We start from the raw sequence: 13,977 nt of genomic DNA, 5'->3' as shown, positions 1-13,977 counted from the left end.
CACATGGCTGCCCTCCATTCTGCTTGATTCAGTGCTATCCATTTCATTTTATAGTAACTACCTTCCCTTTTTATATTGTCTATCATTTTCATTTGTTTCTGACCTCTTGCTTTCCTCTCCATTACAAATCCTTCCAATGCCATCACTAGCAGGCAGTCATGTCTCAGCCTGTGTCCCAACGAACTGCATTTTCTTCTTTTTATTATTTCAATAATCGCCCTCTCTTTTACTACTCTAAGAAACATCTCAAGGAAGATTGATTCCTGGAAGATGGGTGACTATTGTAGGTTTTTGTTTAGAGAAATTGATCAAACATTGTACAAGTGAAAAAGATGTCAACATATTTTAAAAATTAAAGGTAAGACAAATCCAATTATTTAAACTTTTAAAAACATACTACGACATTTCCAATAATTTAGACCTTTAGAAACTGGTATTTTAAATTTGTATTAATATATATCAATTTATCTATGTTTGAGTAAATATATTTAGTTGATTTAAATAAATTTAAAATGAATACTAATAAATAATAATTTTTTAAAATATTGATTTGACTGTGATTATGCATTTATTGCTAAATAAATCATATGTATTTAAAAGACGTGACGTATTCACAAATTTTGATAACAGTTTTGAATTCAGCAACCCAAAATTAGTTAAACCATGTTATGATTCCACACGAAAATAAGTTTTTTTCTTGATTACCACTGTAATTAAAGCACAATTTAATTTCCATGTTTAATAACATTCATCTGAAATATTGTTTGATTTTTTTTCACTTTTATAATTCTTGATTACACGTGCTGCCATCATAAGGTTATGATGTAAAGCTGCCATGTGTTTATTTATGTCGGTAATTCTGCTTAAATAATTGTTAGATAGCAGCATAAGCAAAGCAATCAATTTAAAAAAAATGTAAATGTTAATTAGGTTTTAACAGCTATATTGGAAAGTTTATGAGAGTTTAGTGTGGCCTTGGTTTTAACTTCAGGTAAGAATTAAGAGAAAACACTGACAGGCACATAACCTTTTTTAGAGAATAATGAAAAAGAAATGTGTGGCTTTTTATTTGCATATACATTTTCCTTTTAATTACTGAATTTTTATGCTGCTATTTATATGTTTTTGATGTTTCATTAACAATGTAAGTTGATTCTTGAAGTCTTGTTGGTAAGCGAACTTCTGCTATATTTTATGTTTGAGTGAATTATTGTGTGTACACATTCATTGATTTCAGATGATATGTTATTTATTATCTTTTTGATATTGTTTGTTTTAGCCCTGTTATTAGTTCATTAGTTCCAGCAGCAATACCGAACATTCCATTTCACATACAATTTATCAAAGGTACAGATGATGAGAAGGTTGATTTAATTAACTATAAGTTTACATCACATGATATATTCTGTGTTGCTTGCTGTTCATTAGTGGGTGCATGGTATCTTAGTGAAAAGGTAATGTGGTTTCTTCTGGTTATTACCGTAAGCAGTTATTTTAAATTAGTTCTTCTTTTTAGATTAATAATAGTAATAATCTTGTGTCTGCCTTATTAAGCTTATGTTTACATAGTTTTTTGCTATTTTATTTCCTCTTCTACAGATTCCTTTTGCCATTCCTTCCCTTGTCTCTTCCCAAATGTTTTCTTATGTAATTAATTTTTTCCTGTTCATTATCTAATATCTTAAAAATTTTTAATTATTCCAGACTCTTTAACTTGTAGTTTAAGAGCAAGCACCGAATAATGAAATTATATATTTCTAAATGAAATATGTAATACAATAATCAATTTGTTATTAAAATATAATATTATAATATAATGTAAGCTAATATAATATTATATAAAATATATTATTTATGTATATATATGTGTAACTTATACTCTTTTGATAGTAGTGTTATGATTTTATGCATAGAGTATACAAAAAAGAATATCAGGGGTTTAAAGCTGCCATAATATCTCTTAATCTTGACTTACCATAATGAATTGCATATAAAATGAATGAGTAACTTAGTCTTCCTTACAAGTTCGAGTACTCAATGTGAGCACCTTTCATCATACAGCACACAACCGTAAACTCATCCAAGAGTTATAATAACGAATGAAAACCCCAATTTTTTTTTTTATGTACACACATTATTTTATAACTATTATAATACTGTCTTGCTTGTTTAACTTTAGAATCTTAAGATCTAGCTTTTTCTAAACAACCGGTAAGGAATAAATGGTGTATTAATTTTTAAATTCAGTGTTTAATTAAAATCTGTGTACAGAATAGTAATTTAACTATGTATTTGACATAATTTTTTTTTAATTGGTTTCATGAGCCATTCACTTATTTAATAATAAATAAATGTATTGACTGTTTATTTGTGTTTATTTCTATTAATTGCTTTATATATTAATATTTCTGTTTATTTATGTATATTATATCTATGTATTTATGTCTACTTTTTTAATAAAAAAATTTACTAATATTCAGAATGTTATAAAAAAAAGTAAAGAAGTCAATAATAATACAAATGACATGCAACTTGTAATTTTATAAATGAAATTTATTAGGAAAAATGTAATATAGCTTATGAAAAAAAAATCGAAATAAAGGTGTAATAAGCTATTATAAAAATAAAAAGTATTTATAAATCTACTCTCAGTTGAATACAAAATGAAATTGTACAACTGCGCGATTATAAAATCATGTATAAAATTAATTGATTATTCAAACGTTTCTCAGAAGTTAGAACCAAAAAAATATTGAAATTCATTACTATTTAAGTAGCATAACCATAGCTTTTAACAAGAGTAAAGTAACAAATATAGAAAGTAATTTGGAAATTGTTGAAATTGTCCCTGATAATAAATGAAAATAATAATGATAATTGATTAGAACATTCAAAAAGATATGTATACAAATTTAAATTCAAACATACAATGCTCTGCAGTCAATCAGATTATTTAATTTACATTATAGTAATATTATTTTTACTCTATTAATAAAATATATCAGGAAATATCAAAATGTCCCAAAAATATATCTCGCATTGCAGAAACTATCATTAAAAAGGCTTGAATTTATCTTAGTTAAGTAGTTTCCTTAGCAGCTGCATACTTTTGCAATGTTTATAAATTTTTTTGGGAAATACAACAATTTTTTTTTTTTGTTACATCTACAACAAATGCATTAACAATCAGAGGCTATTTTTGTGAGAAATATGACTGTAGTAGACAGTATAATAGAGTGGTGGAGTTGCTATTTTCAGGTGGAATGAGTGGGCTGCAAAGATACAACTAGTTACCTTTATTCCTGCAGTTGCTGTGAAGGTCTCTATCCCCTTCAAATTGCATATCTGCAATTTGTATCTTTCACCGAACTCTTGAGTTCAATGTTCTAGAAATGTCAAATCTCCTCACACAACTCTCATTGCCGTCGTTAACAGTAGGAGACTTCACTGCCCACCATCTTTCCTGGGGCTCATCTTTCTGTTCCTCATGAGGAAATTTAATAAACAGAGTGAGACAAGACTTGGACCTTTGTCTACTGAATGATTGGTCACACACATTCATGTCCTTATCATCTGGTACGTTGTCCAACATCATCAATCTCTCCATATGCTTACCAAGTTTACTTCTTTATCTTAATTGGTCTGTTTGTGATGACTCATGGTAGTGTTTACAGGCCAGTTATTTTTGCTTTTGAAATTAGCTGTGAGGTGAAAAAAAGGCCACGGAGATGTATGTTAAAAAGGTGGATAATAGTGAGGAGAGCTAATAGATATATCTTACTAACATCGGGAAACCTTAGACATCCTTTCGTTCCTTGGTGGAATGATGATTGCCAAATTGCAATAGAAATCGACAGCAGACACTATGCAAATTTAACCTCACAACTGAACATCTAAATTTGTACTGTGTAGCTAGAGCTGTATGTCGTGTATTCTTGGACACAAAGAGGACGTCATGGACGAAATACGTGAACATGCACATCTACTGTGTGTCCCACATCTACTATGTGGAAAAAGATCCGTGCAATTTTTGCATCATCAATTCTTGGGCTTATTCATGAAGGAGGACTCCTTTCATCTCTTTAGCAGATTCTTTCCTAGTAACAAATTTCAGAGCTACAAGTTTCAGATGGAAGTACTAGCATTAAACATGGGTGATTCGGTCAGTGAATTAAATTGATTTAATTCAGTGATTGCAGTGAATTATTCACATTCAACGAGTTGTCACATACAATTAAAATATCACATGACACTTCCCCTGGACCTGACAACATTTACCTTGGTATGCTCTCATCACACCTTCCTCATTTGGCGCTACAACATCTGTTGAACATTTATAATGGTTTATTATCAGCACAATTATTCCCATCTGTCTGTTCAGAAGCCATTGTCATACCAGTACTTAAACCTGGTAAAGACAAAGCAATTCCCCAAAGCTACCACCTTATCTCCTTGAAAAGCATTTTATGCAGAGTAATAGAGAGAATGGTGAACCACAGACTTACATGGTATTTGGAGAGACATGGCCTTTTATCTCCGGAAGTGTGGTTTCCGACAAGGATGATCTTACATTGACCATTTAGTGTCATTGGAAACAGTTATTCAAAACGATTTCCTATTCTGCCCAGCACCTCATCGCTACTTCAATATCAGAAAGGCATACAACAAGGCCTAGTGACGTGACACCCTAAAAACTTTCAAAGAATGGGGCATAGTAAGGTAGCTTTTATGGGTTTTTTAAATGACCAAATATTCCATGTTTGTGTTGGAGATCCTTTTTCAGGTAGCATCATCTTTGAGAATGGAGTACCTCAAGGAAGTGTATTGTACCCATCAACAGTATTACTAAGTGTGTGCAGCCACCTGTTTCACGCTCATTATTTGTTGATTTTCTATATATATTGCATCCCGTTCAGCAGCCACAGCAGAGAGCCTTTTATAGAACACTATATCTTGCCTTGAAGCTTGGTCCAGGTTACAGGCTTCATCTTTTCACCTGAGAAAACAAAATGTGAGGTCTATTCTCGGTTGCATGACCCTTCCATTCCGCCAGTTTTTCTCAACAGAGAGCTAATTGCTATCTCCTGATATCAGGTTTATTTTTTGAAAACCACCTTACATGGGTCAAACACAGAGAATTAAAAACAAAATGTGCCAAACTTTTAGATATGCTGCGAGTTCTTAGCAACACCAATTGGGGAGCCAATCGGTCATGTATGATACGTTTTTATTACTCCTTAGTTCATTCCCGTTTAAATTATGGTTGTGTCACCTACCCGTCAGCATGTCTTACTGTGCTTAAAATGCTGGATACTGTACATAATGGTTTCCTTCGGCTTTCTACTGGTGCCTTTAGATAAAACCCTGTCATGAGCTTACTTTTTGAGTGTGGTGAGCCATCACTTTGGGATAGACAGGACCATATTTCAGCATCTTATTTTGCCCGTCTTAAAGAACAGCTAAATCACCCGGCTTTGGACTTTGTCTTTGGGAATCCTAATTTAGGAAGGTATGAGGACCTCTGTATTTAGGAAGGTATGTTACTGCACCTCTGGGTGTTCGTACCTGATGTTACTGCACCTTATAAATGTTGACACACCTTTTTTTCCAATGTATCCATGTTCATATCATGCATGGGGAATCAACCTTATAAATTTTATGTTTGACCTTACAATATACAATAAATAATCAACACCACCTACTGTCTTCCAGCAAATGTTTCACTATATTCTCCCCAATATAAATCCAGATGCAGTAGTATACACAGATGGATCAGAACAGAATGATACCATTGCTTGCACATTTGTTAATGATAGAACTTATATGTTTGGTCTACCTGGTATTGCGAGTGTGTTTACTGCTGAATTTTATGCCATAAATAAGGCTTTAAATATCATTAACCTTGAGTACCAAATTATCCTTATGTGCAGTGATTTGTGTAATACTCTCCAAGCCTTAGAAAAGTTTTATTTCAGATATCCTATTGTCATCGCAACACACAAGTGAGTTAGGGAATGATCCCTAGCCACATGGGGATTCCAGGTAATGAACGTGCAGATTCCGTTGCTAAAGACGTATGCAGTCAACCCGCTTTCACTACTTGTGTTACTACATTCAACTTTATTAACTGTGTAAAACTCACACTTCATCCAAAGTGGCAAGATGTCTGGATTACACAGTAGACAACAAACTTCATCATATCAAAGATGCTGTGTTTCCATGGGATTCCTCTCACAGGAAAATCACAGAGAAGAAGTGATCCTCTGCCATTTGCGGATAGCACACATGAGAGCCACTCATGGGTACCTGAAGTCACTGGAAAATGCACCACTATGTGTAAGATATGACTACCGCTTAACTGTGCACCACATCTTTGAGGATTGCATATGTTATGCGGCCTTACGTTGCAAATTTAAACTATCCAGTAACATTCGCAGTATTCTAGGCAGTAACAACAAAGTAGTTGATCAAATACTGTTATTCCTACGGAGTATAAATATGCTTCACAAAATCTAATATCTACCTATTTCTAATATTTGTATTTTTATTCCTGAGTGAAAGTTTTTTTTTCATTATTATTTTATTTTAATCATCATAGTTTTAAACTTAGAATCTTTTTTGAATCCCTTATGAATTTTGTTAAATTTTATATTTTTTCTCCTATTTTTGTGTTTCTTTTTAAATAAATTTATTTTATTTTTAAGCTTCTGACTGTGATATTAGTTGTAAGCTTGTTGTGATTTTAGTTTTTAGTGATATCTTATCTGATATTAGCTTTAAGTTTTGTTTTTAATCTTTTAATTTTAATCTAGCTTTAGCTTATAGTTTTTTATTTATTTTTTCTCTTGTATGTGATATTAGTTGGAAGTTTTTAGTGATATTAGTTTTTAAGTTTTTTAGTCATATTTTATATAATTTACATTTAAGTTTAGTTGCTTTTTTTATACTTTAATTTTAATCTAGTTTTAGTTTGATCTAGCGGATGATAACACGCAAGTGTTTTTCACTCTTTTTTTTTTCATTGAATGAGTATTATGATTTAGTATTATTTAATTCTTTTGTCAAATCCAGACTTGAATTCTTGTCTGTTATTTCAAACCCCCATTACTGTTCATAGTGGATGTAATCAGAAGTTTTTGTAATAACATTTATATTTTAAAAGTTTTAACTTTAAATTATGTACCAATCATATAACGATTTGATATAGTTGTATGAATTGGTGAGAGCATGCAACAATCATCCTCTCTCCATAAGTTAGTTACAGCAAAGCTTGATCATCTAGCTTTATTGAAAGAGTTGCAGTAGTTCTAGCCACATAAGTTTTACTTTTTGTAGCTTGTCATAATTATGTTTTAAATTAGCTGATTATTATGGTGTAATTGTTTAATGATGTTCTGCTCAGATCTAGTTTTTTTTTTTTTTGGAAGGGGGAATAATATTTAGAACTTTGTTAATCACCGTGCCCTTTGTCAATAGAATTGTAATTATGGTCCCTGCCATACTGAAAGAAAAACATTACTTCAATAATCTGGAACATTAAAAAAAAAAAAAACAAATTGTATATATGGAATACTTTATATTTCAGTGAAAATCCCATTTAAAACTTTATGTAAGGTAACATTATTTTTATTTTTCTGTTCCTGTTTCCTTTTATCTTATATAAAATGTATGAGTGTATTTTTTTCAATATTATTATTGATTATATGGGAAGGGCAGGAAGACGCTTTTTACACCGTAATAAAACCAGCTTAATCAAGCTCTACTGCTGCCAATTCTCACCCCTGATATTGCTTACTGCTACTGTAAAAGGTGGGATGGATAAGCCCTGATGGGGATTGTTTGGTGTGTTCATTCGAGGTCGGATGACTACAGTTGTAGTCTAGTGTGGAATGATGGCGGATATGAGTGTGTTCACTGTCGAAGAGCATTTATTAGCTTGTGTGTGGGTCACGAACGTCCACACATTGGAAAACATTATGAATGACTTATTTGTGCATTTTGGGAAATCTTCACCATCACGGCAAACATTACTAAGGTGGGAGAAGAAGGCTTTTGCAAAAGGAAGTATTCTTGATGCGCCACGCAATGGGAGGTTGAGAACTTGAGCTGAGACGTGAGCTGTGGAGACATCGATTCAACTGATTACTAATGAAATCAACGTGCAAATATTCTCCAGAGTTAGGCATTCTAAGATTGACAATGTAAGACCATATGCAAAAGGACTTGAGAGTTAAATGTTTTTGTCAAGCCACAGTTAATGAGTAGCCACAGTAGTTAATGATTTGAGTGAAAACCTTATTGACACATTAGTTATTGTTTGAACGCTTTCAAGAGCAAACAATAAAAAGAACATCATGCTCTCAGACTAGTATGCAATTTATCAAAGCTTTCATAGCCGAAATGGTTTTTCTGGGTGAAAGACAATCCTCACTTTTTTGAAGAAATTGAACACCATCTGCCGCATATTATGATTTGGGCTGGGATGACAGCCCACATCTCCTTGGTCCCTATTTTTTGATCGCACAGTTAATCAACACAGTTACTTGAGAATGATTGATGTATGGTTGCTTCCAGTATTAAATGGAAAAGGAATTGCTGACATTAGTACATTTCAGCAAGATGGTGCTCCAATGATGCAGTTTGCTTTGAATGTCCACAGATGCCTCAATGAAATTTTTCTGAATCACTGGATTTGACATGGGTTAGAAGAGTTGTTGGCTTCAAGTTGCCTTGGCCAGCAAGAAGCCCTGACCTCAGCTCACCTGACAATACACTGTGGGGTGTTGTAAAAGAAGAGATCCAAAAACACAAAGATGTCAATAACAAGCAGCTCCAAGAGTTGTTCGGTCAGCATTTGAAATGGTCACCTGTAATATGTGTTGCAGATGAACAACTGAACATGAAGGTGCATACAACTGTGCTTTGAACATGGTGGAACCATATAGATCATAGTTTTAGATCCATAGAAGGCAAGGTAACTGTACCTATGCCAATAATTTCATAACTAGTACAAAGGGACTTCCCGCCCACTCTGTATAGGGTCTGTTGTATCCAGAACTATTGAAATAAAAATAATAATTTGCTTGCCAAAATGGGAGAGGTGTGTTACAATGCAACTCCAAAGGTGTTATATTGCGCCATACAAGGAACTTATGTATAAACATGAACAGTGTGCTGGGAACATTTATAGAACAGCGGTGACCAATGTAATACTTTTTTTATTATTATGAAGAATACTTTGACAAACTTCCTATTGTCATTATAACAATATTGCTCCTCTGCAAATTTTTTTGTATATACCAAGCACATATCAAGCATACTGATAGAGAATGGATGAATATTCAAATATATAGTACATATATTTTTATTAATAATTGTTAAAAGAGCTAGAATTAACTATCGCTAAAAATCTTGAATTATGTATAGAATGTGCTTGGATGTATTATATCTGAAAAAAAATTATCATGTTACAGAATTTTTGAAGATTGACGACGCTAATAAGTTAGGTTGTATTAATTAGTTATTTCATCATTAAACAAGAAGCAAAAAGCTAATTTTCCTCCAAAGTATTAACAAATTCTTCTCAATATTCTGTAAGTTAATCAAAACTTTAAAAAGGGTTGTTGTAGTACTTAAACCATATTGGACCCAAAAATTGAAGTTACAAAATTCTTCCGTTTATAGAAAAGGTAAAGTTAAAAAGATTTTTTCATTTAAAATTCTTAAAGGAAATATTATACTGTATTTGTATTTCATATTTAATATAAAAGTTCAAGGTTGGTTATAATATATAAAAAGTTTATGTGCAAGTAAAGGTATATAACTTTATTGGGAGTTTGAGGAGAGTACAACAAACCCTGTGATTTCTTAGAATGATGATGAAATTTCAATCAAATTATATTGTGTTGTAGAAAATTTATTTTTATTATTTTGTGTACTCAGAATTTATGTTTTAATACAACTTAAAAAAAAAAAAACAGGATACAAAGTATAATTTCTTTATACTTTGTTTTTACATAAAATTTTATATTTAATTATCTCCGAAAAAAAGATTCAGTATAAAAGTAAGAAATATCTATAAAAATTAATTTTTTTAGTTGGTTGTAATAATCATATCAAAATTACTTTTATATTTAATATAATATTTCATTCTGACTAATAATTTTGTAATGCAACGTTTTACTATATTTTATTATGTTTTTGTTTGTTACAGCATTGGATAGCTAACAATTTGTTTGGTTTAGCATTCGCTGTAAACGGTGTAGAATTATTACATCTAAATAATGTAGTTACTGGGTGTATTTTATTGGGAGGTCTGTTCCTGTATGACATATTTTGGGTTTTTGGTACAGACGTAATGGTTACTGTTGCAAAATCATTTGAAGCACCAATAAAATGTAAGTAATTGAAAAGATAAGTTTTTTATACTGTGAGAATGGATTGTTTTACTTTTTGTAAATCCGCACTTTCATATTGTACATAAAAAAATGTATATATAAAATTTGTCAGATTATAAAAAAACTCCTTATATTAACTGTTTGTCTTGAGCTTGTATTTAAGTGAAAATAATTTTTGATGTAAAATTGTCTTCCCAAGAAAACTACATTGGTATTAATGAAACCAGTAAATGTTGAAGATGATAAGTTGGTTAATAAAAAGGTAAAATAAATTTTGTATATATACTATTATTATAATTTATAATAATAGTTGATAGTTGTGAAAATAAAATTATTATTAAAAAAAATTAAATTTATTACCCAAATTATTAAATTAATTACTAAATTATTAAATTTATTGCCCAAAAATATCCAATAAACCCACAAGATATTTACTAATTTTTTTGAAAGTTTAGGTGCTATAATTATAGTTATTCATAAAACTATATTTTAGTTATTAATTAAATAATTTCTTTACTACAGTATTATTCATTGTAGGATAATTGTTATTTAAATTATAATATAATATTATATGCAATTATAAATATTTTAAGATTTGCTTTCAAAGTAATGGGAAATTTTCTTCCATAGGCCTTTTGGAACAAACTAATGCCTCCACTGAGGAAAGATGTTTATTTACCTAGAATTACATATAGGTGCTGCACACAGCAACAGAATAATATCTTTTTAGAAATAAGAAATAAGACGCATAGTACATGTGCATAGAAATGAAGGTCTCAATAAACATAAGCAACATGTTAAATGAAGAATCACATCCTAGATACAGTATATTTAGTTACATACAGGATTTCTGGACCTTTTTGGACAGATATCGTGTAACAATAATGGTACCACATATTCCACTGAAGAATTTACCAGTTGTTAGCTCCATAAGTCTTTTGAATGAAAAGTCAATATTTTGAGAGTTGGTGGTTGAATGTTTAATCATTTTATATGTGTTATTATGTTTTGTCATGCTACTAAGTGACTGTGGTAGAATTTATATTACTGTCATACGTAATGTAGATTCCAGAAAATGATTTTACTGCGTTTTATTTGATGTCACTTTTATTATCTCCACACTTCTGTGCACGATGTCAATTTTTTTTAGTACATAGATCTCAATAATATATTAAAATAATTATTCTTTTATAGTAGTAAAGAGGTGATACTTTATTAACCAATCTGAAGGCAGAACATGATATTTATTGTTTAAGCTTGAGTGATTTATAATTTGGGATACCAAAAAATTTCTATTGGCTCTACAGAGTAGTTAATAGCGAAATCTTTACTACCACATATTTACTAAAAACTGCCTGTTCACTGCATCAGTAAATTCTCTTCTTTTTCTTTATATTGGAAGAGCAATTACAGAGAAAAAGCATAATGACAGATATTAAGGAGATTGTCTTGTGATTTTCTAAATATTTATATAAATGCAGGTATATTTTTGTTATATATCCTGTATGAAGATTAGAACTAGTTAATTTTTGGATCAAAAGTATAATTTGCTTCCAGAATTACAAATTGGAAATGAAAATTTACAAAAGAAGTTTGATCAGTAGAGAAACTAAAATTTACAAAATATATATGTTTAGGCATCATTTGCAATAAAAAGAATCAAATAAAAAATTTACCATGCCAAATAAATAATGTGAAAAATTATTTATAACTTGCATATGTTTACTTTTATATCATTTCAAGATTTTGTAACCCAATAATTAAAATTGACACCTTTTTGTTACAATTAGTTTTATTTTACCAAGATTATAATATTTTCCGAAATTTTAAAAATAATTTTCAGAAATTAATAATACAGGTATCATGTTGTAAAGTAATATTTGCTGCTTTTCATCAGGTTCTGGGTTCAAATTCCGGTCATATTGGGGATATTTTATATGCTGCAAAATTTGTCTACCATCATTTAACTGTACTTCGACATCTGCCAGTTGGTTCAGTAAATAAATAAATACAATTCTTACTATTATTGTAAACAGTGTTGTTAGTCATTGTAGAAGTACATTTTGTTTTGTTATGAAAGAACCTTAAATCATTTGCCGTTGATTGTTACATGTTAATTAATTTGTTTTATTAGCACCATTATGGAATTTTTGAAGAGATCTTTGAGTATCTTATTTGCGAATAGATTGCTGCAAGCGATGCTATAAGTGATTTCAACTTTACTCTTTTATTTTTATTTACTATTTTTTTAATTAAATAAAAATTAACTTTAAATTAAATTCAAACTCTCTTGAAGTTTTACTGCTCAGTTTTTTAGCGCTGTATTCTAATTTACAAGTTATATCTATTCAAAAATAACCTTTTAATACAAATATTAAAAATAACTTTTTTACAAGTTTTTATGCATGCGCAGCTTTTTTTCAACTGTAATTTTAATCTAAGGATAATTTGTGGTAATATTTTTAATATTAAGAACCTTTTATTACGTAGTAAAATAATATATTATCGATGTGTAAGCCCAAAGCTGGTGATAGCCTAGGCAAAAAGTGCAATTTGCAAATTTTTATCATAATTTAAACAATAGTGTTGATTTTAATGATTTTTCTTTATGAAAAAATTATAATTATAATTCTTTATTTTATGTTACAGTGGTGTTTCCTCAAGACTTACTAGAGAAGGGAATTTCAGCTAATAATTTTGCCATGTTAGGCCTTGGTGATATTGTAGTACCTGGAATTTTCATTGCACTATTACTCAGATTTGATAACAGGTATATTCTCTTTTTATTTCTGTATGCTTTTAACATTTGCAGTTGTTAATGATATATTTATCATGCCTGAAATGTTCGTTGTTTGTGTTTTCCTGTTCAGATTACCTTGAAAGTATACATATCCATCTTTTATGAAAAAAATGGTATTGTAACAGAGAAAATACCAGTTCTTTGCATATTTGATGCATGCATAAATGATAAATCTAGGTTTTCTCTATAGTAACTGCATATGTTGCTTATAGTTTTTCCTGTCATAGAGATTAACTTTTTCTAAACGTACAAAGTATTGTATATTTATATAATTATAATCATTGGCTTATATGATAACATATTTTCTCTGCAAGTAAAAATGAAAACTTTTGTTGATTTTATTTTTAAAAGAATGTTTACTAGTGAAGATTTTCTTTATTGCAATATAAGTATTCTTTATTTATTTTAATTATCTATAAAAACACTTTCTTCTGAGAATTATTTTAAAATCTTTAAAATATAATAGTGCAATAATGTTTAGTACATCTTATTTTTGCCTGTTAATGGTTATACACAATTTTTTTTTTTTAACAAAGAGCTATATGAAATTACTTCTTTATTTCAAAATTTAAGTCATAGGATTTAATGGAGATAAGACATTTCATTGTTTTATTGACAAACAAATATCTTGTTTTATTTTTTATTGACAAAATATTGTAAAAAAAAAGTTTTTTTCAGTTTTCTTTCGTTTTTTCTTTAATATATCAAGTTATTTATTAAAACAGCAAAAAACCACTGGCATCATTGGAAAGCTGAGAAAATTTGACACAAATTTGCTTG

At 29.9% G+C, this 13,977-nt stretch overlaps 1 protein-coding gene across 2 annotated transcripts in view; it reads left to right on the top strand.

Moving 5' to 3' along the window:
- The window catches only part of LOC142322277 (signal peptide peptidase), a 67,777-nt gene that overhangs the window by 38,786 nt on the left and 15,014 nt on the right, over positions 1 to 13,977 (top strand). For both annotated transcript variants that reach the window (XM_075361181.1, XM_075361182.1), the window contains 3 exons: positions 1,280 to 1,454; positions 10,214 to 10,397; positions 13,047 to 13,167. In XM_075361181.1, the coding sequence (XP_075217296.1) occupies positions 1,280 to 1,454; positions 10,214 to 10,397; positions 13,047 to 13,167 (480 nt within the window). The remainder of the gene's footprint in view (positions 1 to 1,279; positions 1,455 to 10,213; positions 10,398 to 13,046; positions 13,168 to 13,977) is intronic.

Source organism: Lycorma delicatula, chromosome 3 (genome assembly GCF_047948215.1).
Source record: "Lycorma delicatula isolate Av1 chromosome 3, ASM4794821v1, whole genome shotgun sequence".
Taxonomy (NCBI): domain Eukaryota; kingdom Metazoa; phylum Arthropoda; class Insecta; order Hemiptera; family Fulgoridae; genus Lycorma; species Lycorma delicatula.
Note: the sequence above shows the minus strand (reverse complement) of the source record. Positions and strands in the feature narration are given on the sequence as shown.